Raw genomic sequence first — 27902 nt, 5'->3', positions numbered from 1 at the left:
AGATCCTGCCCAATCAGCATCTAACAAAGCTTCAATTCTAAGATGTCCATTTGATTTTGATCTATACAACAATCCAAGGCTAGAAGCTCGCTTAAGATAACAAAGAATATGGATTACAGCAACCTAATGTAAGACCCTAGGTGTTTGTAGAATTTGGCTCACTAAACTCACTACATAAGAGATATCAGGTCTAGTTATAGTAAGCTAATTTAATTTCCCAACAAGTCTTTGATACCTACTTGGATCTACAAACAACTCATCTTCCTCTTTCAAGATTTTACGATCTGGGTCAAGAGTATCAACCCAACATGCCAATTTCTTCCATAATGTCAAGTACATATTTTCTCTAAGATAGGTCAACACCTTTTTTAGATCTACTGACTTCAATTCCAAGAAAGTATCTTAAGTTTGCCCAAGTCTTTTGTCTAAAACTGATAATGTAAAAATTGTTTTAGCCTAGCAATTCCAACCGAGTCACTCCTAGTAATTACAATGTCATCTATATATACAACCAACAAAATATGACCTGCATCACTATGTAGGTGAAATACCAAGTAGTCTGTTTGGCATCTATGAAGACCAAATGCCAATACAGCATCAGAGAACCTCCCAAACCATGCTCAATAAGATTGTTCCAAACCATATAATGTCTTTTTTAACTTATACACAGTATCTCGACACTGCCCCTGAGCAACAAACCCAGGTGGTTACTCCATATACACTTCCTCATTTAAGTCGCCATGTAGGAATGCATTTTTAGCATCCAACTGAAATAAGGGTCAATCCAAATTAGTAGCAAAAGAGATCAATACTCAAATAGAAGAAATTTTCGCAACTGAGAAGAAGGTATTGTCGTAATCAATACCATAAGTTTAAATGTAACCTTTAGCAACCAAGCGGGCTTTCTGACATTTCACAAAACCATCAAGGTGGAATTTGATTGTATATACCCATCTACAACCAACAAGTTGTTTATCAAGTGGTATAGGAACAAGATCCCATGTCTCATTATGGTGAAGAGCATCTATTTCATTTTCCATAATTGTCCTCCTTCTCGAATTAGATAAAGCATCATAAACTGTCTTAGGAACAGAAAATTTTGAAAGTTGAGAAGTAAAACATGAAAATTATGGAGATAAGGCATGACAAGAGATATATTGGCTAATTGGATGTTGAGTAACACAAGAGCGAGTACCTTTTCAGAGATCAATAGGTGGAGAGTCTAAAATACTAGGTAACTCATGATCTAAATATGGAGACAAGGTTGGTGGAGGCATGGGAGCTGGGGTTCGCAAGCTACATGAGTACACTTGTAAATATGGGTTGAACAAGAGAAGGCACTGAGGAGAGTTGGGTAAAAATGGGTGAGCATGCAAAAGAAAGGGTAAGAGTAGGTAATGGTAGAGGATCACACTCAAAAATTGAAGATGTGTCCGAGAAATAGGATATGGACTCAAAGAATGTGACTTCAAAACTCGTGAAGTAACGTATAAGAACAGGACTATGGCAGTGATATCATTTTTGAGTCCGGGAATTACCAACAAAGAAAAACTTGGTAGCACGTGGATGAAGCTTATCAAGGCCTGAGCCAAGGCTATGAACATAGAAAACACACCGAAAGTTTTTGGAGGGAGAGAAAAAGATGGAGAGGAAATGAACAAGATGGAGAAGGGAGAGGTATCGAGGACTGATGAAGGCATACGGTTAATAGGGTGACACACAATAAAAACACCATCACTCGAAAAATGTTTAAGAACATGCATGTGCAGTAAAAGTGCTCATGTTACATATAACAAACGGTGATTTTTGTGTTTAGCCACTCCATTCTTTTGGGATGTATAAGAGCATGAAGTTTAATGAACAATTCCTTTATTACTTAAGTAGCAAAGCCATTAGATTGATATTTTTAGCATTGTCAGAATGCAAAACTTGAACTTTTCGTCTAAATTGAGTTTTAATTTCTTCCCAAAATACTTTGAATATGGAAAGAAGTTCAGATCGTGCCTTCATCAGAAACAACCATGTAATACGAAAATAGTCATCAACAAATGTAACAAAATACTGAAACATGTTTAATACAACGTTCATTGGTTCCAATATATCAAAATGAACCAATTCAAAAGGACTAGATACTCGATTATCAACTCGAGGTACAAAAGACACACAATTGAGTTTGCTAAGCTAGCATGCTTCACAAGGAAAAGAAGACACATTTCTAAGATTCCTAACTTGACGTTTCAAAAGAAAAAAAGATGGGTGTCTAAGGCGGCAATGCCATTCAAAAGTAGATAATGATGAGGATGTGAGGGTACGAGTGGATGTGAAGGCTCAAGTGGGTGACTATTTGACACCACCAGCTTTATGCCCCATACCAATCTTCTTCCCTATCTTGAGATGATGAAAGATACATATAGAGCATAACATTGAAGATTTTGAGTAATTTTACTAATGGACAGCAAACTAAAGGGAAAACTAGATACATATAGAGGAATAAAAGGTCATACATAACATTGAAGATTTTGAGTAATTTTACTAATGGACAGCAAACTAAAGGGAAAACTAGGAGCATGGAGAATAGATGACAAGAATTTTAGTGGATCCAATGCTTGTAACTTTAGCAAGAGAACCATTAGCAAGAGCAATACTCTTTGGAGATGTCATAGTATCTAACTTAGATAAGGAATAAGACAAACCCGTCAGATGTTCATTAGCTTCTGAATCAATGATCCATATATCTTCAGTAGATGGGACAAGACATGCAGACATTGTAATTGAATGGGCAAAAGTAGCTATGGAAAATAAAGCCGAACGTGTGCGACCCAAAAGCTTATCATACTCATCCTTTGATATGCTAATCATCTTTGGAGTCAGGTTGGAGCTCGTTGACGATGATGTAGCATCTTGTCCCCCACGTGCACCTCTACCACCCGAGCCTCCACGCCCACTAGGAGCAACAAAGGAGGCAACTAAACCGAATCTCTCACTACTTTGATCAAAAGATAACTAAGATCCTTGTCTTGATAATGTGGCTCATTGAAGTCGAGAGAACACATCAAGAAATGAGGGAAGCTATGGACTTGCCAAAATTTGAGAACACACCAACTCATACTCAGGTTTTGAGCCAACAAGAAACCGAATAATATTAAACTCTTCACATTGTTGTAGCATACTTGAAACATCAAAAGTGATAGGTTGATGCATTTTGAGTTCTTCACATATGTTCATCACTTGAGAATAATACTCTTCCAAGCCCAAAGCACCTTGTTCCAACCCAAAGAATTGCTAAGACAACTCACAAATACGAGTTATGTTCCCAACACTTGAATACATCTATTTGAGATGCCTTCACACCTCTTGAGTGGTGTCAAAATGTATTAAGCTAGTGCAAATATTAGGCTCAATAATGGTTGATATCTGAGACAAGATTTGAGCATCTTCTTGATCTCATTGAGCAAATGTAGAACTAGTTGAGTCAGGCATTGGATCAACCAAGTGGGAACGAAGACCCTTGCCTTTCAAAAACATTTCAATAGATTTTGACCACAACAAATAATTTTTTCCATTCAACTTCACTAAGTCATAGGCATATTAAAGTTTGGTGCAAGAGTCAGTGACTCAAATTTAGTTGCCGTGGAGAAAAATATCACAATTCAACTTGGAGACAATGAATCCACACAACTTGGACGAAAAACTGAGAAACACAATCTCGAAAAGTAGAAACCTAGCTTAAGAACCCAAATTACAGATCTGTATCAAATAAAATCAACTTGTACCAGTCAAAACAAGCACGTATCATCCCAAAATTGGCCTGTATCGGGTCTAAACCGAAATGTATAAGCCCTGAACCGGCCTATATTGAGTCTGAACCAGCCTGTATCAGATATCGCTAGTACCAGCTTCAAAACTAACCTAAAACAGGGAATAAGTTATCCTAAACGAGGATAAGTGAAGCTGGGTTTACCATATTCTCATTACCAAACAAGTGTTATTTCGGATAGGAATAAGCTCTTACTCCAGCTTGGGGGCATAAGCACTCAAGGATTGGATAGTTGAGGCCTGCAACCAAACACTCTAAGACCTGGACGTCGCTGGCTACAAACAAGCCTTTTGGCAGCCGATGACGACGGGAAACTTGCTAGAGTGCATAGAGAATGACGGCAAGCTCAATTCTGGTGCCCAGTACTGGAGACGACACCCTAAGAGCACCAAAAACACCTTGAAAAAATCTACCGGTTGCCAACGACGAAGAGGAAAAACCATTGGAGTGCACAAACAATGACAGTGATACCACACTAACCACCACTAACTACTTTGTGCCACTAACCACCAATAGCTCCATCGCACAACCACCACCAACCAACTACTCATCACTCTAATACATGTAGTCATACATAGAATACTTATTCATTGATTTTCCACACCATATACATACTACATACAAATGACAATTATATTCTCATAAGTTACACTAATAACAACCATGTCCTCTTTACACTAATTACAACTATGTCCTCTAACAATAATTAGAAAGAAAAAGTCAAGACCCTCTATAAGATGAGTAATGCTAAATATAGTCGTGGAGTGTACAAAGACCGCGCAATCCTTTTGAAAAATAGTGGGGTCCACTATTAAAAAAATTAGTTTTTTTCCATCTAGGTCTCGTATTTATTCACTTTTTTCAAAAGGGTTGTGTAGCGCTTACGCATTCCACGATTGCAAATATCATTTCTTTTCCAAAAGTGGACAAATTGGGGGAGAGCTTTATAAACATTTACCAATGGTTGTGATTGCACAACTAAAATTGAATATTCAAAATATGTGGAAATACTGTGAATAACTACAAATTCTTTGCTGCAAATTTAGATAAGATTTATGTGCTTGCTTAGTTCTAGACATACATTTGTAAGAAAGAAGCTCATAGATAGGCAAATCAGGATCAATCAAACTAACAACATAAACATTACCTATGTGCAAATCTATATGCTCAATAGAATCTTGTTTGTCGATCAAAAAATATACCTTTGTACAAAATCCCTTTAAAGCAAGTCTCAACTAGAAAATTATTTATGAGTGTTAGAAAGTGCGTGAGTGTATAAGTGTCAAGTGTATGTAGTGTATATATATATGTTTGTACATCAATTAAAGAAATATAAAAGTATTTTTCCTCCATAAATGTTTACATGGTATCAGAGATGTTGTTTGAAGTGTTGGTGGTTTTCTGAGCTTTCCGATCAGTTTGTGATGGTTGGAGGAAACATTTTCAGCGGCCGGAAGCTCTTTGAAGTGTTTTCCGGCCACTTTCCAGCGTCGTCTCTAGTACCAGGCAGCAGGGGTAGACTCGCAGGAATTTTCTGTGGCTACCTGCATAGTCATTGCTGCCGGGAAGGGCCTCTGTCGCCGGCCAAAGGTTAAAGTTCTGGGCTGTTTGGTTGCAGGTACAAGCTATCTAATCTTGAGTTTGAATAGCCGATTAAGTGTGTATTCCTATCTGGAATAACTCCTGTTTGGTAACACGTATAAGGTAAACCCAACTTACCTTATCCTTGGTTAGGAATAACCTATTCCCGTTTCAGATTAGTTTTTGAAGCCAGTATAGCTGAAACCTGGTACAGGCCGAAATTCATCCGAAACAGGCTGGTTCAGGCCGAAACAGTCCTAGACAGACCCGAAACAGGCTGAAATTCATCCAAAACAGGCTAGTTCAGGCCGAAACAGTCCAAGACAGACCCGAAACAGGCCCAATTTCGGCTCATACAGACCAAAATTTTGTTCTTAGAGTTATTTTCCAGGTACTTGGGATAAGTTTCTACATTTTCAGGTTGTGTTTCTCTACTTTTCCAAGTTGAATTGTGATTTTTCTAAGATATTGTGTGGAGTTACAATCTCCAAGTTCAGTTGTGATATTTGTTTTTCTGCATCCATTTGCCAAGAAATTATTAGTATATGAAATGATGAGTATGAGAAGCTTTTGGGTCGCACACGGGTTTCAACGTCCCCATGTCCTGCCTCATCCACTCAAAATCCGTGGATCATTGATTCGCGAGCTAATGAACATCTAACTGGTCGATCCTCTATCTTATCTAAGTTAGATACTACGACATCTCCAAAAAGTGTTACTCTTGCTAATGGTTCTCTTGCTAAAGTTACAGGCATTGGATCCACTAAGGTCGCTGACTCTATATCCTTGTCATTTGTTCTATATGCTCCTAGTTATCTATTTAGTTTGTTGTCCATTAGTAAAATTACTCAAAGTCTTCAATGTTCAGTGACCTTTATCCCTCTTCATGTGTTTTTCAGGATCTCAATACAGGAAACAAGATTGGTACGGGGCATGAAGCTGGTGGCTTATATTATCTAGATGTTAAACAATCACCCACTCAAGTTCTTACATCCTCCTCATCATCTGCTTATGAATGGAATTGTCGTCTTGGTCACCCCCCTCTTTCCCTTTTGAAGCGTTAGGTCAAAAATCTAGGAAATATGTCTCCCGTTCCTTGTGAAGCATGTCAAATTAGTAAACATCATCGTGTGTCTTTTATGCCTCAAATTGATAAAAGAGCCTCGAGTCCTTTTGAATTGGTTCACTCTAATATATGGGGTCCAATCAACATTGAATCAAACACATTTTAGTATTTTGTCACATTTATTGATGACTACTCTCGTGTGACATGGGTGTTTATGATGAAGGCAAGATCTGAACTTCTTTCTGTGTTCAAAGTGTTTTGGAAAAAAATTAAAACTCAATTTAATAAAAGGGTTCAGGTTTTGCATTCTGATAATGCTAGAGAGTATCTATCTAGTGCCTTTGCTACTTGAATTGTTCATCAAATTTCGTGTTCTTATACACCCCAAGAAAATGGAGTGGTTGAACGCAAAAATCGTCATTTGTTAGATATAACCCGAGCACTTTTATTGCACATGCATGTTCCTAAACGATTTTGGAGTGATGGTGTTCTTACTGCTTGTTATCTTATTAACCGTATGCTTTCATCAGTTCTTGACGGTTCCTCTCCTTTCTCCATCTTGTTTCCTTCATCTCCATCATTTATCCTTCCTCCAAAAATCTTTGGGTGTGTTTGCTATGTTCATAACCTTAGCCCGGGTTTTTATAAGCTTGATCCTCGTTCTACCAAATGTTTTTTTGTTGGTTATTCTCGGACTCGAAAAAGGTATCGTTGTTATAGTTCTGTTCTTAGACGCTATTTCATTAGTGTTGATGTTACCTTCTTTGAGTCTATACCCTATTTCTCTGACACATCCTTGAGTGTTGAGTATAATCCTCTACCATTACTTACTTTTACACTTTCTCCTCCTGTCGCCAGTCCTCCTCCTCCACCCCCTCCCCTGGTTCCTTTACAGGTTTACTCTTGTCGTTCACAACTGCCAGCTTCCATGCCTTCACCAACCGTATCTCCATCTTCGGATCTTACGTTATCTAGTATTTCAAACTCTCCACCTATTACTCTCCGCAAAGGTACTCGATCTTGTGTTACTCGACATCCAATTAGTCAATTTGTCTCATATCATGCTCTATCTCCTCCATTCTCATGCTTTACCTCTCAACTTTCAAAACTTTCTATTCCTAAGACAATTCAGGATGCTTTATCCGATCCGAGATGGAGGACAGCTATGAAAAATAAAATGGATGCCCTTCATCATAATGAGATATGGGAACTTGCTCCACTACCACTTGGTGAGCAACCTATTGGCTGTAAATGAGCATATACAATCAAATTTCATCTTGATGGTTCGGTGGAACGTCTAAAAGCCCGTTTGGTTGCTAAGGGTTACACTCAAACATATGGCACTGATTACGAGGAGACTTTCTCCCCAGTTGCCAAAATCTCCTCCGTTTGAGTGTTGATGTCTCTTGCTGCTAATTTAGACTAGCCTTTACTTTAGTTGGATGTTAAGAATGCATTTCTACATGACGACTTGCATGAATAAGTTTATATAGAGCAACCACCTGGGTTCACTGCTCAATGGGAGTATTGAGGTACTGTATGCAAGTTAAAAAATGCATTATATGGTTTAAAACAATCTCCTCGAGCATGGTTTGGGAAGTTTTCTGATGTTGTATTTTCATTTGGTCTAATTAGATGCCAAACAGATCATTCGATATTTCACTTACATAGTGATGCAGGTTACATTTTGTTGGTTTTATATGTGGATGACATTGTAATTACTGGGAGTGACTGTTGGAATTGCTAGGTTGAAATAGTGTTTATATTATCAGGTTCAGACAAAAGACTTGGGCAAGCTCAGATATTTCCTTGGAATTGAAGTCAGTAAATCTAAAGAGGGTATCAACCTATCTCAGAGGAAATATGTACTTGATCTTCTTAAAGAAACCGGCGTGTTGGGTGCACGACCTATTGACACCCCTATGGACCCAAATCGTAAATTCTTGAAAGAGGAATGGGAGTTGTTTGGAGATCCAGGTAGGTATCAAAAACTTGTTGGGAAATTGAATTATCTCACTATTACTAGACCAGATATCTCTTATGCAGTGAGTGAACTGAGTCAATTTTTACAAATGCCTAGGGTCTCACATTGGGATGCTATAATCCATATTCTTCGTTATCTTAAGCGAGCACCTGGTCTTGAATTAATGTATCGACCAAATGGACATTTTAGGGTTGAAGCCTTTTCAGATGCTGACTGGGCAGGATCAGCTTCAGATAGAAGATTTACTACTACATATTATACTTTTGTAGAAGGTAACTTGGTCACATGGAAGAGTAAAAAACAAGGAGTAGTAGCTCAGTCTAGTGCAGAAGCTGAATACGAGGCAATGATTCACACTACTAGTGAGCTGACATGATTGCAACACTTCCTTCAAGAGATTGGGTTTCCAGCTCACACCCATCTCGAGTTATTTTGTGATAATCAAGCCTCAATGCATATTGCCTCTGACCCTGTGTTCCATAAGAGGACTAAACATATAGAGATTGATTGTCACTTCATTTAAGATAAAATACTAAGTGGTGACATTGTTATACCTTTTGTGAAGTCTACTGATCAACTTGCAGATGTGTTTACTAAGTCTTTGTGTTGGAATCAGTTAAAACATATTTTTTTCAAGCTGGGTTTATATGATATATATGCCCCAGCTTGAGGGGGAGTGTTAGAAGATATGTTTGTAATTATTATAAGTGTGTGAGGGTATAAGTGTCAAGTGTATGTAGTGTATATATATATATATATGTTTGTACATCAATTAAAGAAATATAGAAGTATTTTTCCTCCATAAACGCTTACAATGAGAAGCCTGAAAAGCAGATTCTTTCCATTATTCTTTGTCATAAATTCTTAAATTCTCTCACTTTCACAAAATACATGACCATAGTGTTCAAGGATAGTTTTTTTAGCAGAGTTATCATTGAATCAAAACTTTTTGAGTTTTGCGCTGAGGAGGGTTGTATGGTAGTTTGAATTAACAACAGAAGCTCATTCAGAAGAAAGAATTAACTGGATTTTCAAAGCCCACCAGGGTAGGAAGTGAGACATATATCTTCAAATTCTGTTCAAGCATCCATAGCCAGGATAAGGCCATAGCAAAGTATGGTGAGCTCACATGGGTGTTATTTGTAATGGCCTCTGGCTGCTGCAGTTTTATTTCATTGACAGCTATAAAAAAGTCCAGCCCAGCATGATAGATACTAAAGGAACAAGATTAAGAACCAGCCCACATTACAGTGAAACGTAAGATGTGGGCAGGGCTCTAAAGACCTTTGCACCTATGCCAAGACTGGATTTTAGATCAAGGACCTTCTAATGTTCAATCTGACTAACAAAGTAGCAGGTTTGGGTTGGGTGCGTCAGTTGTACTACTTTCAAAACAAACCATGACTTTTATCAAAAATGCTGATTGTCAGAACCTAGGCCAAAAGTCACTGGGAAATCTTGCCATAGACTCCAGTTGTGTTGTGGATGCTACCAAAGGCTCAGAAGTCAACAACAATGACTGAAGTTGGCTCTCCTATGTTTAGACCACAAGCCAATAAGGTGATGAATATGAGGGATACTTCCAGAACTGGGGATGTAAACGAGCAGCCAGTGGCCCACTCCACTGTGGCAGGAAGTGTAACACAACTCTAATATAGAGGGACTTAAAGTAAATTTGAACGAGGTCTTAATGCCACTTTTATAGCACTTATTCCTAAGAAAGAAGAGGGTGTGGAGATAAGGAAATTTCGACCCATCAACCTTCTGAGAATAATTACGAAGTCGTGGCTAACAGGATGAAAACTGCATTGTAAAAGGTCATGTTGTCAGCCCCGAATGTATTCAACATAGGGAGACAGATTTTAGACGAAGTTGTGATTGCCGATGAATGTCTAGACGACAGAATTCATTTAAATCTCAAGGGTGTAATGTAAACTAAATTTTGCAAAAAATTATGGCCACATCAATGGGATTTTTATTTTAGTTGTTGAGATGTGGTTTTTGAATTGGTGTGAGTGGACAGGACAGTGTGTTCCCATTGTGCGATTATCTCCTTTGATCAGCACACCCTGTGTGTTTAAAAAAAGTTCATGCAATTGGCATCAATGTGACCTTCCCCTCTTTGAGTGGTCATGCAAGCTCTGAGTAAAAGGTCGTGTGCAACAGGGGAATGGGGACGCTTATCAATTTTCTCAATGGGCAAAGGAACACAGACAATCTACTCATATCTTATATTCTTTTTGCAGATGACACTAATTTTTTGTGAGCACTTATGCAATTTGTGAAGCTTGTTTCTATGTTTTGAATCCATGTCGAGGTTGAAAATCAATTTGACACAATCAGAATTAGTTCCAGTTGATGATGTTTGTTAAGGTTATAAATAATTAAATCTACATCTTCCCATTAGCTTAAACTTTTAAGACAAATGATAATTTCACATAGTATCAAAGCAGAGGTCTTAAGGTCGAATTCTAACTCCACACTTCAACCCAATAATTAAATATTCTACGTGTGCCCACTTGCTATAGGGGAGTCTGGCCCACACCACTCTAATATGTCATTGAAGAAACTGGGCAGTAAAGTAGGAAAAATAATGCATAACATGGTACAAGGTATATACCTGCAAAATGGAGAGCCTTCCAAAATTCTATCTGAATCTTCCTTAATAATCTTCACCAAGTCAAGGCTGAATCTCAATCCTGAGAAATTACACTCTGAGGGAAAGGCAAATAGGTTATACGCACCACCTGCAATAGGTAAAGTACATAGTGAGATAGTGTCAAAGACTCCAAACAAAACCAAAACAATAATAAAATACACTCTTAGCTTAGCTTTTTTAAGTGTAAAATGCTAATTGTGGTTGCAAATTATTTAAATTTATCAGAAAAGATAGAAGACTTTTGAAATCTGAGAGAAGAAGCTAGGGCTGAAGCGAATCCTAACTTGTTAGAGATAGTTGCACATGTGTAACATACGAACCTAGAATTTAGGTTAATTCAGTTAGAAATTATTTATTTATGTTATGATTATATTTATTCTTTTTATTAATTACTTATTTATTAGATTATCTCTATGGTAATATTTTAAGTAATTAGATTGCTACGACACGTTTTCTAGAAAGATTAGTAAAGTCTAATGCCTCGTATAGGTCACGAGCTACGACGTGAGATTTCGGACGCAGCGCTAAGAGGTAAATAGTATGATCATATAAATGTATGCGTAATGTAAATATTATAATTGGGTATGATAATATGATATGGTTTTGATGGTTATCTACGTTGCGCTAAGAGCCAAGTCAAGGTTCGATCGCTTTCATGAACTTCTATGAATTACAATGATTTACATGAAAGTAAGCCTCTATATATGTTATGCTTTTATGAATTGTTGATTGATAGATTAAATGTTACTAAAATCACATGGAAGTCATGATATGATCATATAATAATTTAAGATAGGTATTCTATGAATTAAAATAGCCAGATCATGCATGCTTCATTCATATAGTACTTAGACCATATATGCCATGTATTGTTCATGCAATAACTTAAGTCAAGCATGCCATGTAATAAATAGCCAGATCATGTATGACATGGTCATTAGTTCTCAGATCATGCATGCCATGAAATGTCATAAAATGATTAAATCATGTTAGGCCATGTCATGCTATACTATACGATGTACAAGAATATATCATGTTATGCCATGCCATGTACAAGAATATGCCATGCTAGAAAAGTCTAAGAAGTCCAAGAAAATTATCATGCATCAAGAAAGATAAACATTTTAAGGTAACACGGACCCAAGCGTGTTTACCACAATTATGCTAAGATGGTACCACGGACTCAAGCGTGGTTACCACAAGTTAAGTGAAACACGGACTCAAGCGTGTTTCACTCCATGTCATGCAAGTTAAGTGAACATGGACCCAAGCATGTTTCACTTCATGTCAAGCAAGCATGTTTCACTTCATGTCAAGCAAGATAAGTGAAACACAGACCCAAGCGTGTTTCACTCTATGTCAAGCAAGATAAGTGAAACACGGACCCAAGCGTGTTTCACTCAATGTCAAGCAAGATAAGTGAAACACGGACCCAAGCGTGTTTTACTCCACGTCAAGCAGGATAAGTAAAATACGGACTCAAGCGTATTTCGCTTCATGTTATGCAAGTTAAGTGAAACACGGACTCAAGCGTGTTTCACTACATGACAAGTTATGTGGTGCCATGGACTCAAGCGTGGTTCGCCATGAAATAAGTACAATTCAAGATAGACAAGTTACTCATGCATTCACGCTTCATGTTTGCCATGATTATGAATGTTTCCGCTCTTGTTAATCCATGAATGTTATATGAAAGTTATGATAAGGTTTTAAAAACCAAATTTATGCTAAGCTAGATAGTATTTTACGGTATGATGTATTATTTACTAAGTATTCGACTCATTTTTGTTGTTTGTATTTTTGTTTTCTTCTATGTTGATTGCCACAGATGGTGATTATGATGATGCAGAGCTGGATGACCAGGAGTAGATTTAGTATAAGAATTTAGAGATGAATAAGTGTCATTTACACAAGGATTAAGTTTTTTTTTCAATAAATGAGGTATTTCAGAGTAATGAGTCTCTTTACCGGGCATTTTATCATGTTTGTTAGTAACGTCTCTATCCTACGGGAACGGGGTGTTACAAAATGGGTTGGCTGTGGATGGTAAATAAAGTGGCAAATAGCCCGGCTTATTTCAGAAAGGGCAGATATTAAGGAAAGAAGAGAAATTAGATAAACAAGAAAGAAATTACATTAACAAGAAAGTCTTTGAAACTAAAGATCAGATGGAAAGATAAATAAACCATCAGATTCTGCAAATCACATATAATTCTCAAAGAACTTCAACGTAGATAAAGCATATTGGAGGAAATTATGAGAGAGAGAGAGACAGAGATAGACAAATGAAATTATTACCAAAATGATCAGTGAAATAAAAAATTCAAGAATTTAGTGAGGCACAAGCCAAAATCATTGAAAGCTAATGCGTAGCCAGTTTTATGCAAGTCATCAAAGTCCCAAGCTCGTGCAACAAGAGCTAATTATGATTTTGATATCTAGAATTTCCTTAAGAAGCAAAATATTCATCACTACATCAATAATTTAACATCCATTTAAGACCATTAAAATCATGATCACCATGTAATAATCTATGCCAATGGCTTATATAAAAGTTTTAGTAAGATGTGAGATGGAACAACACTAGATGTGTCCGTTATTAACCTTGGAGTTACCTGTTGGCTCTTTTTCAAAGAATCTTGCTTCATTTCTCCTTTGTATTTGGTGCTGGGATACCTTGACAGACATTAGATTGCCCCTAGAATGGTCCAAAGACTCTTCAATATCTATTGCAAAGGCTGCACTACCTTGACTGAGAGCATATCTAAAATTTTGATAAGGATTATACAGCCATGGAATATGGCAGAAACTATGGCATGTCTATTAAAAACTTCATCTACAAAATCGAGGTTTTATGCAACAGCAATGGCATTGCAAAAAGATAAACATGGGAGCAATCACCAGATTAGCACTATATCCCAAGGTAATATGCATACACAAGAATATCATGCTCTAACATCATTTAGGGGCGAGTCAAGTGAGTTGTCTAGGTTCACTTCAGCTTTAAACATCAACTTCATGATTCTTGATATGTTTAACATACTACAACTTTTAACATTGCACCACCTAAACTTCTAACAAAATAGGCGCTTAAATGTAATTCCCTTTTATTTCAAAACAAAAACTCTATATATAGTAACTTTTTCGTACTCATTACGCATTCCACTGATATGATTGGCTACATTATTTTTTTAATATAAAATAATTGCTTTGGCCAATTATATCAGTGTAATGTACAAGGAGTACACAAAAGTGACTACATGTAGCGTAACTCATTTCAGAATTCCTAACATACAAATACACATGCATAAGAATGTATTTTATACATATACACATAGATTTGTTTGTATATTTGACATATATAATAATAATAATTTTTTTATAATAATAATAATAATACTTTTTTTATAATATTAATAACAACAACAATAATAATAATGCCTGTCAATTTGGTACCTTCGAAACAATTTCCTCGTTCACATGAATGCATCAAGGACCACTTCAAAAATAAACAAAATATATGAGCTCTTACTGAGCCAAGATTCTACTTACTCATACATGGCTAAGCTCATTGGCGGCTCAACAAAACAGCACATTAGTCAACAAATTTACTTTAGAAGGAGAAACATGCCTCAGCTTTTCCATTTCGATTCACCCACACAAAGCAACATAAAACTTGGGTTCCTGCTATCAGTGTCTGTAAAACTTGAGAACTAGTGGTTTTGTAACTGCCTTCACATCTTTGTTTCTACAAGTAGCCAATCATCTATTGCCGACAGCTTATAATATCTACTTGTGGTGGCTCGGAGTAGCAGTCATCCTCCTAGTAGAGGCTACCACATTAAGCAAAATGAAAAGCATAACTATACATAAAATACTCAAAATGGTGAAAAAGAGTGCTTAGCCCCATCCAATAATAGGATGATCAAGAAAGCTTAAATAGTAGGATACTCTCTGATCCCAAGTACACTATTGTGATTTTCCATCGTGTACATAAAACAACTCTGGTCGCTCCATGGAAATGCCTCCCCAACTAGCTTTAATGCTGCAGTTGCCCCAGAAGTGAATATGCATTTGTATTCTTTTGGGGATGCATTGAAATAATCAAGGACCTGTTGGGCACTCACACGACTGTCAACAACTCGTGGAAAATCTAAAACTTGGAACAAAGTATCAGTTGCATACAAACAAAAGATGGAAACATAATATCAGTCACCACCAATAATTGAGAGCATTGAGAACCATAAGTAAGGTCTGCAGATAACTTTGAAAATGAACTTTGAGAAAAAAAAAATTAAGATCCTTTATAATAAAGCAGAGATAAAGGTGGAACCTGATATTCCCAAAACCTTATGTACACACATCACAAGCTCCTAAAGATAACATATGGTACCTGCTGTCGGGCTTCCCTCACAATGTCACAAGTAGCATAGCTGGAGTCACTTTGGCTATCTAGGTTTAGATTAAGGCATCTCACTTGATGTAATGCAATCATAAAGATTCAAACATACAAATATACCTTCCCTCTAAAAATAGGATAATTCATAACACAGAAAAGTAATGACGAAGGGCAAAAGTGTTACATCCAGACCCAATTTTTTTGGCTTTATAAGATTGGAGCAAGGGCCCAATCTTTTTATGTTTTATTATTTGAGGATCTAGCATTGAGGAGATAGGATTGGATACGAAATTTTGGATCTAGATTCAAAATGGAGTAGGTTCAGCCCATTAGGCCCATATATGGATGGATAAGCCCAATTATTTTCTAGCCAAAGCCCATCTGATTTTTGGCTGTTAAATTTGTGAAAAGTGGAAACCAGCCCCATTTATGACTCCTAAATGGATCCTAAGAATAGAACTCCTAGCCATTAGGATTATTAGAACCCCTTTCCAAAACAAACTGAGTTAATTCGTACAGCCCTATTATTAGGTTTTTCATGTCTCCTTAAAAGGACTGTATGGCCTGAAAACTAGAAAAAACAGAGGCTGCTGTGAGTCTGGAAAGCTTTTATAACAATCCCATGTGATGTTCTACAAGAAAACCAATCCCTAACCCTCGATAACTGCTGCAATTTCAGGAGATTGAAAAAAGAACCAGCCTCACCCTATCAAGTCCAACCATTTTCCAGAAACTTCAAGTAGGCGATTATTGATGCATTTGTTATCAATAGAACCAGAGAGGTAAGTAGCATGATCATACCCTTACATGTATGGCACATAATGTTTTTTAAGTATTATGTATGTATGGCCTTTTTATTGAAAGCTCCCTTTTACGTACCCAGTTATGATATGATAAAAGTGAGTTCCAATGTCATGTTATTTTATGTTTTACATGCATCATGATATGTTTCATTTAGGATTATGATAAGCTATGTCATTATGTATTCTATATGCATCATGGTAAGAAATATAAAAAACAAGTTATGAAAGAAACTTTAATATTGGCCACGAGAGATGCATGGTACCAATGCAGTTATGGGTGGATGTGCAAGCCACGGACCTAAGCATGGTCCACCATAGTATGTTATAATAAAATAAGCAATTACCCTTGTGGCCACAGTCAGTGGATTCCGTGCACAACCCTACACAAGGTGGTTAAGGTGTGCTGACCATTAAAGAAAGGGAAAGATAAGTTTAATGAGTTGTGCATAGTACATGTTTGTTTATGTTAGTATAAGTATTAAGCATGCATGCTTTTTAGTAGGTCAGTTGTGTTATACATGTGTGCTTGTGTCTGAGTTTTTATTTAATATATTAGTTTGTTAATTAGTTTCTTCCTCCTACAACAGTGCAAATAAAAATCAACTCCTTTCTGTAAAGTTTTTCTTTAAAACAGTCAAATAGCAACTGAAATTCAGAAAATTGAGACAAGCTTCAAAATTATTTGAACCAGAAAAAAAGGAACATTAATTTCAAAATCCTAGGTGCTCAGTTACGACACTAACCCTTCAGAAGGGGTGTTACAATCTTCCATTCCTTACAAATAGCAGTTCCAATATAACAAAAATGTCACTTTCAAGTATCTCTCACCAATTGCCTTTTTTTTTTTTTGATAAGTAATAATCTTTATTGAATATGAAGAAACTAGGCAATGCCCAAGTACACAGGGAGTATACAAAGTGAGACACCTAGTTACATTCTAGTGGGCTATAAAGAAAATAGAAACTCATGAACATTCCTGCCCTTTAGAACAATAGCAGAAAACCATTGAAACAGAGGGAATACAAAAAAGTTCCAGATTTCCCCCACTCCACGCTCCTTATCATTAAAGCACCTCTCATTCCTTTCCGACCATAAACACCACATTAAGCACAAGGGTATCATCCGCCACACTGCTGCTAGTTGAGCGCTGTTGTGAGATCTATTCCAGCATGCAAATACCTCCACCACACTCCTAGGCATAACCCAATTTAGCCCGGCTCTACTAAAGATTCCGGCCCATAACTCCCCAGCCACCTCACAATGTAAAATCAGGTGATCTATCAATTCCCCACTCTTTTTGCACATATAGCACCACTCCATGACAACCATACATCGCTTTCTAAGGTTATCAATCGTTAAAATCTTCCCCTAAGCGGCTGTCCAAGTAAAGAAAGCAACTTTAGAAGGTACTAACACCTTCCATATACTCTTCCACGGAAAGAAAGTAGTCTGTTGGATTGTCAAGGCGTTATAAAAAGATTTAACAGTAAACTTTTTACTCCCCGTGTGAGTCGACAACATACGGTCACCCCATTGATGCCTAGATTTACTGAATACAAATAGCTGTAAAAATCTACCAGCTCTTCAAGTTCCCAATCCTGAGCATTTCTTGTCAAAGTGAAATTCCAAGTTACCGTCCCATTGGCACGACATAGTATTTCTGAAATTGAGGCCTGCTGGTTTCCAGCCAAGTTAAATACTGCAGGAAATGTAGTACAAAGAGAACTCTCCCCACTCCATGCATCTAACCAAAAGCGGGTTCGTGCTCCATCACCCACCTCAAACTTTAGATGTTTTTCAAAAGCATTCCATCCCTTTCTTATGAATTTCCACAGGCTTACTCCATATAACCCCCTACCCTCTAAAGAACACCATTCCCCCCACGCACAACCATACTTTTGCTCAATGACCTCCCTCCACAGCGAGTTCCCTTCCAATTGATATCTCCACAACCACTTCCCCAATAATGCCTTGTTAAACACACTCAAATTTTGCATCCCTAACCTCCCATTCACAATCAGCCAGGTCACCCTTTGCAAACTTACAAGGTGAAATTTGAATTCCTCCCCCATGCCCCCCACAGGAAAGCTCTGAACAACTTCTCTATTTGGTTTGCCACCTTCACCGGTAAAGGGAACAGGGAAAGATAGTAGGTGGGAAGATTGGATAGGGTGCTTTTAATGAGAGTTAATCTTCCCCCTTTAGATAGGTATAACCGCTTCCAACCTGATAATCTTTTCTCAATCTTCTCTACTACTCCATCCCAAATGCTCATTGCTTTATAAGGTGCCCCCAAGGGAAGTCCTAAGTATTTTAAAGGAAGGGACGTAATTTTACAACCCAATAGCTCCGCTAAAGAGACTATATTGCTCACGTCCCCCACCAGGACCAACTTTGACTTCTCTAAGTTCACCTTGAGCCCCGATACATCTTCAAAACACAACAACAATGCCCTTAGGGTTCGAATCTAGCCACTATCTGCATCACAAAGAATGAGGGTATCATCCGCATAAAGTAAATGAGAAATGGTGCTAACATTACTATTGCTACCACTGAAAAACCAGAGAGAGAGCCCCCCTTTACGGCAGCCTCCACCATGCGACTCAAAGCCTCCATCACAATAACAAACAGGAAAGGGGATAGCGGGTCTCCTTGTCTCAAACCCCTAGAAGATTGGAAAAAGCCACATGATCTTCCATTCACTAGAACTGAAAACTAAGCTGTTGATACACAATGCTTGATCCATTCACGCCACTTATCCCCAAAACCACATCTTCTAAGCATATAGAAAAGAAAATCCCAGCTCACATAGTCATAAGCTTTTTCCATGTCTAGCTTGCAAAGGACCCCCGGAATGCCTTCCCTTAACCAACTGTCCAGACACTCATTTGCTATCAAGACTGAGTCTAAAATTTGCCGGCCCCGAATGAAAGCATTTTGAGGTTTGGATATGAGACTATCCATTGCCACGCTCATGCGCTTAGCTAACACCTTAGAGATGATTTTATAACTCCCACCTACCAAACTAATAGACCGGAAATCTTTCAAGTCATTGGCACCCACTATCTTCGGAATGAGAGCAATAAATGTAGCGTTTAGTGACTTTTCAAACTTATGACTAGAATGAAAATCATGAAAAATCTTCATTACTTCCTCCTTCACTATATCCCAACATTCTTGAAAGAAAGCCATGAAAAAACCATCCGGGCCCGAGACTTTGTCTTTACACATACCTTTCACCACAAGATGCACCTCCTCTTCCTCAAACGGCCTCTCCAACCATTCTGCTACCTCCGAACCCAGCTGTTCAAAACTTAAACCATCAAGTTTGGGGTGCCAATCTACTTTTTCAGCAAGGAGTTCCTCATAATACTGCACTGTGTGGTCTTGAATTTCTTCAGTAGAATGCAACACCTGTGAGCCTAAATGGAGGACTTCAATAGCGTTGTTGCGCCTATGTGAATTGGCCACCTTGTGAAAGAACTTGGTACACTTGTCTCCTTCAACCAAAGCACCCTAGATTTTTGCCTCCAAGATATCTCTTCCATCAGCAAGACTTTCTCAACTTCAATCACAACCGCATTCTTCCTTGACAAATAAGCCTCATTAACATCCCCTTCCTCCAAAGCATGCAACTCTTCCCATAGGATATTTTTTCTGCACTTTTGTATGTCTAAAAACTTCTACATTCCACTTTTTTACATCAAACTTGGGAGCTTTAAGTTTACCCACCACAATGAAGCTACGAGTACCATCAAAAGAATAGTCATCCCACCAATCCCTTACCTTCCCCACAAATCCTTCAACTTCCAGCCACATATTCTCGAATTTGAATGAACGTCTACCCCCATGAATGCCACCACAATCAAGCAAAATTGGGAAATGATCAAAACACACCCGTGGCAACCTTTTCTAGCATAGATCCGGGAAACACTTCTCCCAAGAAGAAGAGACTAGAAATCTATTCAATCGGGACCCCCGTAGACAATTGGACCAAGTATAAGCCCCCCCTGCAGCAACAAGTCCACAAGATTCAAATCAAATATCAACTCTGAAAAAGCTTCCATTGCGCCTGTCGATGTGGATGCCCCCTCCCTTTCACTAGGGAACCTGACTATATTAAAATATCCACAAAAGACCCAAAGTAAGTCCCAAACAGAAAATCCTCCCTTCCAAGGAAAACAATGATCATTAAAAAAATCCTGAGAGAGCCTTATAGAAGGAATGCACCTAGAACTTTTTATTTCTACTAGGATTCCAAATCATCCTATCCTCCAACACGTTGTCATATGACATAGGATGCAACAAGTCAAAGAAATCAGCGAACATATCCAATTCCCAATATTGAGTCGCTCTCAAAAAACTAACATTCCACCGGACATAACCATTAGAAAACACCAATAAATCAGCCACAACAGCCTCTTTGTCAATAGAAATTTGGTAGAACAAGGGAAAAACCTGCTTTAAAGCCCTTTCACCCCACCAGACATAATGCCAAAAATAAACACCATGACCACTTCCAATTGCAAATCTGAAAAACTTGGAGAATCTCTCCCATCCAGATCAAATATTTTTTCACAATCCCACACCATATGTCCCCCTAACTTCATTAGAAAACCAGCCCCCCAAATACTCCCAAATCCCCCCCCCCCTCGTTTTTCCATATGATATCTCCACAACCATTTCCCCAAAAGTGCTTTGTTGAAGACCCTCAAATTATGCACCCCCAATCCACCACAAGGTATCGGTGAGCACTGAAAATTGTTCTTAAACTTTTTCCAAACCCATAAAGCAATTAGTACAGTCAATTATTCTGACTCAGATGGAACTTTCTCTTGCCCATCGAAAATACCTACTTCATCTTCATATTCGAATGAACCTCTCCCTCCCTCCCTCCCTCTAAAAATGAATTTGGGAATGAGGTTTTATGTTCAAGATCCACCAAGTGCTTGCATAACTTACCAATAAATACAATAGGGAATTAAGCAGGAGATAAAGGAGCAAGAGTATAACACCACTATTCTTTCCAAACTAACTCAAAAGTTTCCATGGACCCTAAATTTAAATTAAAAGTGCATCGTAAGTCGAAGGCTTGATCCAACAACCTTTTTTTTTCCTTTGATTGGCACCAGGTGTCTGGGAACAACATCCCAACTAATCCCAAGGGTGCATTGACCCTCGGCAAAGAGTTTCCCGCAAGTGCACCTCAGGTAATTCAAGGAGAAAACCCCCCAGTCTGATCGCCCCTAAAAATTGTTTACACCCAAAGGGATTTGACCCTTAGACCTGGGGGGGAAGCATACCCTCAAGCCCAAGGCCTTTACCACTTAAGCCAACCCCTAGGGGTTAAACATTTAATTTAAACATTTGTGACTCTAGCAATTTAAGCCAACATTATGAGTTTTAAATCACTAGCTGTCTTAAAAGCTTATGCTAATGGAAAAAAATAAACTAAATTCTTTAAGTTATATTTTAGCAATGAGTAATCCAAGCAAATTCTTATTCAAATATGAGATTTGGCTAAGAAATAGATTAACGAATAATGTCAGTCCGAAAAAGAAAATTTACTAATTAAAGACATCCATAGCTTTGATAATGTTTTAACTTGGGTAGTTCACTTGCCCTTTTAACTCCCCAAGTTGACACTAGTCATTTTCCTGAATATGCTCTGCTTAAACCTAAAATATGCTGCACGTCTGATGGAGCTAATCTTATAGGCATTAGGATATTCCTTAGAAAGAGAACCTGTCCACTACAGTATTTAAATTGAACACACTACTCTCTATATTAGGCATCCTATTATCAACATTTTCAAAATACTTTTATGCGCTAAAGGAAGCTCAAGCTTTGGCACCTTGTGCTTGGATTAATAATTTGGGGAAGAATGGATTCCAATCTAAAGTTCATGTGAATCATTTAGAATGTACGATCTGTTTTATCTTTGTAAGAAAAATGGATGATTTGAAATCTATTAATATTTGCATTTAAAATTACCAAAAGAAAGCGGTCACGCTAAATCCATTTCTCAAAAGAGTTAGTCCTACGTCATTTTCAAATGATATTTCTAACCCTGACAAGAGCAATGTGTTCATGTGTAGCGTAGCAGCGAATGTGGATTATTCCGTTCTTTATGTGATTTTATCATTCAGGTTAACTTATAGTAGGAACTGACGCACCACCTTTAAAAAGATTAAAAAAAACACTCAAGCCCCTCCAATCCATACCATGATCTCCTAATCCAGCCTTCATTCCAACTGATAAGAGTTAGCCCATCAAATCCCAACACAACCCAAATAATTCCAATGGTAACTGAAAGGCTTAAATAGGATACGAGGATTTCCATAAACATTAGTGGCGAGATCTTTGAAGACTGCCTCCATCTGCAACTCAGAGTACAGAGTAGCCCCAGCATGATCCAAGTATACAAGACCTACCATTCCAAAAATTCAAACCAAAACAATCGAAATAAACAAACAAGATACTCAACCACTACTAATCGAGCTAAGTTTATAGTTTCTTGAGAGAGACTAACCAAAAAATAAAAACAAAAAGTGAAACTTTGAAAGTATCGAGTTCCTTGTAATCGAGAAAAAGAAAATCCGACCATTTAATCTTTTGAACTCAGTAGCTCGGATTTCGTCGATAGTCTTGGGGCCGTTTGGGTATCCGTAATCCGCACCGAATTCTTTGAGAAATTCTTCCTTGTTTGGATCCATGTGCTTCAGATTTTCTGCGCGGGAGAGACAGACAGCAAGAGAGACAGGAAGGAAAGTTTGAAGAAAATTATATTCTAGGCCGCCTTATAGAAAATTCTACCTCCATTAGATAGTACAATTTATGTGATTTATCATTCTTTGTCTTCTAATTAAAAATAATATATATTTAAGAATAATTCTATTCTTTACCATCGTATATCATATATCATATTTTTTTTTCTTTTACCAAATATTTAACATATGGATAATGAATAAAAAAATTCAATTAATTTAAAAAAAATAATCTAAAAAAAATATAATATATGGGAATAATAAATAACAAAACTCTATATTTAAATAAAACTAATAAATCACATATTAATTAAGTTAAAATATATATTATATTTATAACATTTTTTTCTTAAACCTAGTTTGGATAACAAATTTCTCTTAAGTCATCTCATATCAAAATCCAAATACTATAAATATAAAAAATTTCAATCTCAAATATTTAATTTTTTCATCTAATCATTACAACTTTTTTAAACATCTAAACAAAATAAAAATAATAATAATTTAATTTTTTAAATCTCAAACAAAAATTATATTAAAAAATTATATTCTATCAATAATTTAATTTTATAATATTTTTATTCAACTTTTTCTTTTATTTTTTTTTAAAAAGGTAATACCCTTATGCCATTTCATTATAATAGTGATGAGATACAAGGAGGGGCTTCCTCCATGGTTACAATGAAATCAGAAATGGTAAGAATATCTTTTGCAAGTAAATGGGCTATAGTATTGCCATTTCTCCTAACATGAAAAATATCTCACTTTGCAAGATATTTAAGACATAACCTTGCTTCACACATAAATATGCTAGAGCTACTCCAAACTTTCTTATCTTCTTGGAAGGCCTTTGTTATTTGAAGTGAGTCCCCCTCGATGAAAATCTTTTGCAATCCCAAATCCAAAGCCAAATGAATAGCTACAATAGCTCCTTATGATTCAGCCAATAGAGGGTCATGGAAAAACTGTTTCTTATGTCTCGTGGTGGCTATGATCTAACCCTTACAGTCTCTTATTGCTACTCCTATGCCAATCAATCCATTTGACTTATCCACAGCACTATCCCAATTAATTTTAAACTAGGTTGATGGGAGAGCCTTCTAAACATCACTTGAGGAACAACATTGGGTACCTCTGCTATTGCTCTGAGATAGTAGCTCCCCTTCAACCATCATGTCCAATATCATTCTTGTTTCTCGAACAATGACATTAGGATGAGAGAATTACTTGTTAAGGATGAAGGAATTCCTTCTCCGCCACAACTTCCTAGCTACTACAACAAACTCTTGTAATTTCATTGCAGTTAGAGCCATAGATAACATTGACCCCATAGGTGATTGAGAAAAGGTGTATTTCTTAAGCTTTTTTTTATCATTGGCCCCATACATCCATTATTGTCTCACAACTCCACAAGGCATGAAGGACACTTTCTTCCTCCCTACAGCACATAGGGGGCATAGTGGATCACTCACCACTTTTTTTTTAAATAGGTTGGACTGAGTGGGGAGAGCTTTTTGACAAGCTTTCCATAGGAAGACTTTATCACCAGGGGTGACATGGAGCTACCATATTTTTTGCCAAACCTCTTTGAATTTGTTGCTTGTTGAGGCTTGGCCTTTAGCTTGCACCTCCCTTGTTTTCTCCATATGTTATGCACTCATTACTAAGAAAAAGCCATCTTTGGTCCATACCATATAATTATGTCCATAGTATTCATAGTGCCAATGGGTGTTTTCAGGATTGAGTTAGCCTCCCCCTCCTAAAAAATGTCTTGAACTAAGCTTGTCTTCCATCTCTTTGTGGCGGAGTCCATTAGTTCTGCAACTATTGCATTACAATCTAGCACCTTTACTGGACTTGTGACCATGCTAGGATTAGAGTGGTATAGCCATTTATCTTTCCATATAAGTATGTTGGCGCATGTACCCAACCTCCAAAAAGAACCTGCCTCGACTACATGTTTGGTAGCAAGAAGGCTTCTCCACACAAAGGATGGCTTGGATCCCACTTTGGCTATTTGGAAACTCAAGTTAGGAAAGTACTTGGCCTTTAGAACTCTAGCAGCTAGAGAATTAGGGTCTTGAATTAGTCTCCAACATTGCTTGCTTTATTAAAACATTCAAGATTCCTAAATCCCAAACCCTCAGCTGATTTGGCTTGCCCCATTCTTTTCCAAGAAATCCAATATATCTTGTGCTCCTTCTCTTGCTAACCCTATCAAAAGTTATGGATGGCATTGTTTATGGACTGTAATAATGTGATAGGCAGGTTGAACACACTCATTGTGTAGGTTGGGAGGGTTGGATCACAGTTTTTAGGTAGATTTTTTTCCATGTCTGAGACAAAAGTCTTTACTCTTTGATTGTTAAGCCTCATTCTAATGTTATCTAGAATGCTCTTGAATGATTTGAATCTATCTCGGCCCACGACAAATGGCAACCCCAGATACTTCTCGTATGGCATGGTTGTCCTCATCCCTACGATAGATAGGATATATTCTTGAGTAAGTCTTGCAGTGTTCTTACTAAAAAAAAAATTGAGGTCTTCTCAAAGTTGAGTCTTTGGCCTGATGCCATCTCATATATCCTTACTAGACCTATCAACCTGTTCCACTCCTCTGCATCTACCTTACAAAATAAAAGGCTATCATCTACAAACAATAGGTGAGAGACCCTCAATTGGCCTCTAGCAACTGGTATCCCATTTATGAGCCTTCCTTCCTCAGCTTTGTATATCAAATTACTCAAAGCTTCTGCAAATAGTATGAAAAGATACGGTGACAAAGGGTCACCTTATCTTATACTAGGGAGGAATGTTGTTTGAGGTCCACCATTCACTAGGAGGGCATATGAAATAGTTTCAATGCACTTCATCACAAATTCCACCCATTTGCTACAAAACCCCAACTTGTAAAAGACAACTCTTAGAAAACTCCATTCCACCCTATTATAGGCTTAGCTCATGTCTATAACTTTAAGGCCATGTAACCTTCTTTACCTGTCATTTTACACTTCATTGTATGCAAGGCCTCAAAAGCCACAATTATATTATCAAAAATTAGCCTATCAAGAACAAAAGTTGATTGCGAAGGTAAGATGATAGAAGGGAGCACCTTCTTTAATCGATTTTCTAAAACTTTATAAATGAGTTTATAGAGTACATTAGAGGGAGATTGGTCTGAATTCTACCACTGTTGTGGGTGCTTTCTTTTTTGGAATAAGTGCAATATAGGTGCTATTAATGTCTCCCATACTACCCTTTGAGTTTAACACTTCAACACAGCTTCACAAACTTGGGGCTCCACTATTGACCAATGCTTTTGATAGAAAATTACACAGAATCCATTTGGTCCTAGAGAACTTAGACCATTCATATGGAAAAGAGCTTCTTCAACCTTTTGTTGGCAATATGGCTTAGTGAGCATTTCATTATGTGAGGCAATCACTCAAGCCTCCAAAGAGGCAATGCAGTCAATGGGATTATTGGGATTTGAGGAGGAGAACATATATGTAAAGTACGCATGGAATAAATCATTGATTCCCTCTCTCAAGCTTATTACTTTCTCCAGTGTGAAGCAACCTGGTGAAAGTACTTTGTGTTTCTATCTCTCTCCTTCAACCACCTCTATTTGGCCCTTTGCTTCCACTTGAGATTCTCAGCTTCCAGTATTCTATCCAACCCCCTATTTGCACCTGCTTGATCTCCTCATTTAAATAACCCGTGTTCCTTTTCTGCAGTTTAGAGAGGAGTGACATCTGATCACTGATCACATTTTTTGAGTTTTTAAAGGTCTGTTTGCTTCATTGGGATAGCTTCTGTTTACAGTGTTTCAGATCCTCTAAGGTGAATTGCATTTTATTGCCTGCCAATCTAGGTATTTTCCATGCTGCTTCCATTGTTTTAAAATAATCATCATTTAGTGACCAACTGGCTTCAAATTTGAAAGGCTTAATGTTTCTGTTGTCAGTGGGCTACAGTTGATCCAAGGTAATCCAAATGGGAATTTGGTTTGAATTAAGGGTAGGGAGGGTGAGGACTTTTGACTCATTATACAAATCTGACCAGACATTATTGCAAAAGGCCCTATCAAGCCTTTCTTTAGTGAAAACCTCCCCTTGCCTGCCATTTGTCTAGGTGAATTTGCTTCCTGAGTAACCCATGTCACTGAGCCCACATCTATGCACAACTTCTCTAAAGACCTCAATTTGTTTATAAGGTCTTGAAGGCCCCCCCATTTTTTCCTCCATAGCTCAAAATTTCATTAAAATCACCTATACACAACCAATCTGCTGCTGCAGTAGGTGTCAATACTTGTAACAGTTGCCAACTTTCATGTCTTTTTGTTGTGTTTACATTTTCACAGAAGCCAATTTGACGCCAGATAACACCCTCATTCAAACCCTTAACTAAAAGTGAGATGTGGGACTGAGTATAAGATAGGACCTTTGCCTCTATTCATTCTTTCCAAAAGAATGCAAGGCCTCCACTAGAGCCTTTTAAGTTGACCACAAAATTGTATTCATAATTCAAAAACCTTTTCACAGATTTCATTTTGTTTCCATTAAGAAAACAAAGGTTGGGGACTAATTTTTACCATAAAATGCAAATTATTTACTATCCAAGGGTTCTCAAGCTCTCAGTAGTTTCAACAAACAACTCATAGCATTGGGTGGGGCTGTACACTAGCCACCACGCCAACATTACTGTTTGAAGATAGAGCAAGTATCTTCTCAGTCTTTGGTTTTTTAGTGACCTATGTTGCAACTTTTGTTGTTAGCTGGGCCACCTTCCTTTTGAAACCATTTGGGCTATTTTCTTTTTTCTCC

The 27902-nt window shown here is 37.5% G+C and overlaps 1 protein-coding gene across 9 annotated transcripts in view; it reads right to left on the bottom strand.

The window, feature by feature from the left end:
• Positions 1 to 23131, bottom strand: part of LOC122280794 (molybdenum cofactor sulfurase) — a 59382-nt gene extending 36251 nt beyond the window's left edge. For 3 of the 9 annotated variants that reach the window (XM_043091822.1, XM_043091824.1, XM_043091825.1), the window contains exons 1-6: positions 22842 to 23130; positions 22641 to 22739; positions 15501 to 15559; positions 15059 to 15219; positions 13723 to 13871; positions 11069 to 11195 (exon numbers count right to left, since the gene is read on the bottom strand). In XM_043091822.1, the coding sequence (XP_042947756.1) occupies positions 11069 to 11195; positions 13723 to 13871; positions 15059 to 15219; positions 15501 to 15559; positions 22641 to 22739; positions 22842 to 23025 (779 nt within the window). In that variant the 5' untranslated portion in view covers positions 23026 to 23130. Of the gene's footprint in view, positions 1 to 11068; positions 11196 to 13722; positions 13872 to 15058; positions 15220 to 15500; positions 15560 to 22640; positions 22740 to 22841 lie in introns of all 9 variants that reach the window. The other 6 variants (XM_043091821.1, XM_043091823.1, XM_043091826.1 and 3 more) reach the window with 4 other exon arrangements.
• Positions 23132 to 27902: the final 4771 nt, after the last annotated feature.

Source organism: Carya illinoinensis, chromosome 11 (assembly GCF_018687715.1).
Source record: "Carya illinoinensis cultivar Pawnee chromosome 11, C.illinoinensisPawnee_v1, whole genome shotgun sequence".
NCBI classification, from domain to species: Eukaryota; Viridiplantae; Streptophyta; class Magnoliopsida; order Fagales; family Juglandaceae; genus Carya; species Carya illinoinensis.
Note: the sequence above shows the minus strand (reverse complement) of the source record. Positions and strands in the feature narration are given on the sequence as shown.